The 5,252-nt window shown below is 39.7% G+C and overlaps 1 protein-coding gene and 1 pseudogene across 2 annotated transcripts in view; one reads left to right on the forward strand and one right to left on the reverse strand.

The window, feature by feature from the left end:
- Rc3h1 (ring finger and CCCH-type domains 1) overlaps window positions 1-5,252 on the reverse strand; it is an 83,525-nt gene that overhangs the window by 4,338 nt on the left and 73,935 nt on the right. Inside the window, exons 18-19 of one of the 2 annotated variants that reach the window (XM_008826094.3) lie at window positions 1,546-1,689; window positions 332-447 (exon numbers count right to left, since the gene is read on the reverse strand). In XM_008826094.3, coding sequence (XP_008824316.1) covers window positions 332-447; window positions 1,546-1,689 — 260 coding nt within the window. Of the gene's footprint in view, window positions 1-331; window positions 448-1,545; window positions 1,717-5,252 lie in introns of both variants that reach the window. The other variant, XM_008826093.3, reaches the window with a different exon arrangement.
- LOC103727977 lies at window positions 3,039-3,587 on the forward strand (annotated as a pseudogene).

Genomic DNA, 5,252 nt, shown 5'->3' on the forward strand with positions numbered 1-5,252 from the left:
GAGAAGGAACTGCAATCAGAAAATATATTGATTAAGAATTAACAGGAAATTCAATCCTGGGTATGTACTAAGTTTTGTGTGTACATGTGTATGTTTGAAATAATCTCAAGTTTATAGCCTAGATTGGCTTCGAATTCATAATTTTCCTCCCTTAGTCTCTCCAGTGATCACAGTACCCTCTTAGTAAAAAAAAAAAAAAAAATTCTTTCTCATTGTACATACAAATTTTTTTCTTTTAAAAAAGCATTTTTTATGAAGGTACTTTGGGTATGGCAAAATATAATTATTTCTTTCATATGTTGGCAAATAGGATATAAAAGTGTTCCTTTACCTGAATGTCAATGTAAGGTCTTCAGCTGGGACCTTGGTTTGTGGTTCTGGCTGTCCATTTTCTGTTTGCTTGCTTGTATTCAATTTGCTTTTCATGTCCATAGAACACTGGTTCTCCTTTGAAAGAAGAAATAGGTCAGTTATCTACAATTTAATGGTGCTAATGGGATAGACTAAACATAGTTAACATAAACTGGTAATCAAGAAATCACTCTTGGGGCAGGAGGGATGGCTCAACAGTTTAGAGCACTGGCTGCTCTTACAGAGGACCCAGGTTCAGTTGCCAGCACCCAGAGGGTAGCTGACAACCATCTGTAACTCCAGTTCCAGGGGATCTGATGCCGTCTTCTGACATCTGTGGTTACTGCACAACACAGGTATACTTACATACATGCAGGAAATACACTCACACACATAAACTAACAACAAAAACTGTTAGAGAAAAATGTGCAGACTATAGCTTATTCATAAAATCAGATCATCAATAACTTAAAGATCATGAAAACTAGCATTTTATTTGGTAAATATTATCTTTATATACCATGAAGACACTGCAAAAGAGTAAACATCAGGGCTGGAAAGATGGCTCAGCTTGTAAGAACACATACTGCTCTTGCAGAGGACCCAAGTTTGGTTCCAAGCACCCACGTTGGGTGATCTTGTAACTCCAGCTCCATGAGTTCTGATATTTTTAGCCACAGAGGGTACACCTGCACTCACATGGACACGCCCACACTCATATGCACATAATTAAAAATAAATAAAAGCTGGGCGTGGTGGCCTTTAATCCCAGCACTCCAGAGGCAGGGCGATCTCTGTGAGTTCAAGGTCACTCTTGTCTACATAGTGAGTTGTAGGACAGCTGGGGCTACAGGGAAACCCTGTGTCAAAAAGACAAAAATAAATAAATTTTAAAAAAGAGTAAACATCTTCCCATCTGTTTCCTTAATCAGTATGTTAAATAGAAACTATAAAATTTCTAATTAACTGCCCTATTCTCCCTAAATGCTAAGTATCAAGTCTATATAAAGCACACATTCAGACCAAATGGGAACAAGGAGAGGAATAATACAACAGGTGGCAACTCATGTTCATGAGAAAACCCTAAATATTAGTCACTCATCAGAGTGCCTTGGATGAGCTCCAGATTACCTAGAACTCTAGACCACACAAGTCATTTTCCTTTTCCTCCCCTTTCCCACCATCAGCACTCACCATACTCAGTTCCCGGGTTCTCTTCCCAATTTCCCTTTCCACTTGATGTAGCTCCAAGCTGAGCTGCTCACTTGAGATCATTCCAGGCCATTTTGGAGGTGGTGGAGGGGGTTGCGGCTGGCCTGCCAGGTTGTTCACCTCCCTCTGTAACACCAGCCTGTTACTAACAGCCTAGGCAATAAAGCCAAGCATATATACAACTCAACAAACTTCACAACATTCATAGAATACTTTATTACCCAAGGGGTTTACAATAAAAAAAGTTTTCTTTAAAAAAAAAAAAAAAAGATTTTGTGTATTATATGTCTGTGTGGAGGTATGTACCCATGAGTACAGGTGCCCAAGGAAGCCAGAAGATAGCACTGGATCCCCAGGAGCTGGAGTTACAGGTGGCTGTGAGCTGCCCAAAGTGGGTGCTGGGAACCAACTTGAATTTTCTGCAAGAGCAGTGCTAAACCATCTCTCCAACCACCAAAATATTTAAATGAACTATAAATGAACAAATATTTCATTGTTAATTTTCCCTGATATAAAGCCTATAATTCATTTCAATTAAAAACTCAATGATGGTAAGGACTTCCCCCCCAATATTAGGAACTGAATTAGAGCCTCACCCACAATAGGCAAGTGCTCTGCCACTAAGCTTCATACTCAGTAGGACTTTTAAGAGTTTTAGATGTTTGCCGGGTGTGGCACCTTTAGTCCCAGCACTTGGGAGGCAGAGGCAGGTAGATCTGTGTGAGTTCAAGGCCGGCCTGGTCTACACAGTGAGTTCCAGGCCAGCTGGGGCTACAGGGATATCCTGTCTCAAAAAGTCCAAAAAAAGAGTTATGGATGTTTGTTAGCTGCCATGTGGAGTTCTGCTGGGAACAGATCTCAGGCCCTCTGCAAAGCAGCCAGTGCTCCTAACTGCTGAGTTATTTCTCCATTCTCACACAGCAGGACTTTTAGCTATAGTATTTTGTAAGTACATAGCAAGCTTCCAAAAAATACACTATTTTTACTGTTGTCGGTCTGCTACAGAGCCTCACAGAGTAGGCAGGTGCTCTACCATGGACATGCATCTCTAGAGCATGATACTCTTTTGAGACAGAAAATGAATCTAGAAACTTCAAATAGGACAAAGATCTGTGAATTTGAAGATGAGTAATATAATTTATGGGAAAAAAGATGTGAATTTTTAAAAAGCTAACAAACTAAAAACCAACATACAGTAATGTAGCATTTTGATTCTATGTTAGGAAAAACTTGTATTCTATCAAAGCAGGGGGAAGAGCTGAGCTGGGTATGGTGGTCCATGCCTGTGATGCCAGCACTCAGGAAGGCTGAGGCAGGGAGACTACATATTTGAGGCTTTCCTGGGCTACATAGTAATACTATGGTCTCAATAGAAAGCAAAAACTAATGAACCAAATAAACAACAACAAAAAACTCATACAAAATGAAAAACCTAAAACAACAAAACAAACCAAAAAAGGGCTTGAGGACAGAGATGTGGGAAGAACTTAGTAAACAAAATGCTTGGCTAGTAGGTGCCAATGCCCTAAATTTGGACCTTCAGCGCTATTTTACAAAGGAGAAGACCCTTTTGTGACCATCACTGAAGCGGCAGCCACCAAAATGAAGTTCAGTCCCTTTGTGACTTCTGACTGAAGCAAGAACCATAAAAGGCATTTCAATGCACTTTCTCACATTTGGAGGAAGATTATGTTCTCCCTCTTTCCAAAGAGCTCAGAGGTACAATGTTTGGTTTATACCCATTTGAAAGGATGATGAAGGCTGTATAAGGGCACTACAAAGATCAGCAGATTGGCAAAGTGGTTCAGGTTTACAGGAAGAAATATGTCATCTACAATGAACGAGTGCAGTGGGAAAAGGCTAATGGCACAACTGTCCATGTGGGCATTCACCCCAGCAAGGTGGTTATCACCAGGCTAAAGCTGGACAAAGACAGCTAAAAGATCCTGGAATGGAAAGCCAAATCTTGACAAGTAGGAAAGGAAAAGGGCAAATACAAAGAAGAAACCGAGAAGATGCAGTAGAGTCTTACATATGACTGTCATTTAAAAAAGGAGGAGGACGAGAAAGAAGAGGAGGAGGAGCAGTAGGAGGATGAGGAGGATGAGGAGGAGCAAGCAGCAAAGGAAAGTGAAATGGGGGAGGGATACCACCACTAAAGGTCAGGTAAGGTATGTGGTAATTTATAAAATGTGAAATACTATGTAAATGAAATGAGTTGTGTCATTGTCCCATACCTCCTGTCAGTGCTAAGGATCAAAACCCAGGTCTTGACAATACCAGGCACTAAGTTACATGGCCAACTCAAAATGTGTTGCTCTTATAAGAGGGTATGGGGTTGTTTTTGTTTCTGTTGTTTTTCTGATTAAGTCAAAATTCTAAGCTTCTACTTTTACAAGATTTATAAAAGTTGAGAATTAAAGTAAACATACATAATGAAGGATTTCTAAAGCTAAAAGCATTTGTTAAGAATTATTTACCTTAAATGTGTCATCACATTTACTAGCTACTTTTAGGAAAATTTAAATAATCTGTTTTCTATTCTTAGATATTAATTTTCCTTTATCTTAGAACTGAACTTAGCTCAGAATTTTCTAGAGAATATACATCTATACTAACTCTTAAACAAAAGCATTTTTTTAGTTTTATTTTTTTATTTTATGTGTATGCGTATATTGCCTGCATGTAGGTAAGTGCACCCGTGTTGTATGATGCCCGTGGAGGACAGAAGAGGCTGTCAGATCCCCTGGAACTGGAGTTACAGACAGTTGTTAGCTGCCATGTCGATGCTGGGATTTGAACCCAGGTCTTCTGCAAGAAGAGCCAGTGTTCTTAACCACTGATCCATCTCTCCAGCCCCCTAGACAAAAGCTTTCAATTCTTCAACTTACAGTATGACAAAAATTCCCATTTAATAAGATCCACTTCATATCTCATATCTGACACTGACAGAAGGCTTAGGAATCTAAGGCTAGACAGATCACAGGACATAGGAAAGCCTAATACTAGTTTTCTACCAAACAGTTATTGTATTAAACTGACTCCTCATGACTTATTGTTATACCTATAGATTAATACATTTCTCAGCTCTCACTAGTTTCCTTATGCAGCAGATGGTGATTAGCACATAAATCTAAAATTGGCAGTGTTCAGAAAATAAGAGGTTGCAGATTTCTTATCCCTGAATAAGACACCTATATTAAACTTCTGCTTCCTAAGGCTCAGGAATCATTATCAAAGAAGGGGGCAGAAAGATTGTAAGAACCAGAGGTGGTAGATGACCACAAGAAAACAGTCTTCCAGATAGCTGGTCAGTTAACTCATATGAACTTACAACAATGGCGATAACATGCACAAATCCCATGCAAGCTCGAATCAGGTAAAATCCCAGCATAGACATGGTCAAGTGGGTAAGAAACCCCAACCCAACCTAAGGAATTTTTGGCAACTGATGGTGGCTGGGAGGGGGAAAGACAATCTCCTTCAAGGATGGGACTCTTGGTAAGTTAACCAGGTTCAGTGGAGGGACCCACACTGAAGGACATTTGGGGATACAAATTAGACTCCATAGGCCTTAATACACACACACACACACACACACACACACACACACACACACACACATATGTATGTGTAGATAGATGTAATATAGAGTACTATAGATTGGAGAGAGAGAAATGAGGAGAGAG

Source organism: Nannospalax galili, unplaced genomic scaffold (assembly GCF_000622305.1).
Source record: "Nannospalax galili isolate Female #2095 unplaced genomic scaffold, S.galili_v1.0 scaffold429, whole genome shotgun sequence".
NCBI classification, from domain to species: Eukaryota; Metazoa; Chordata; class Mammalia; order Rodentia; family Spalacidae; genus Nannospalax; species Nannospalax galili.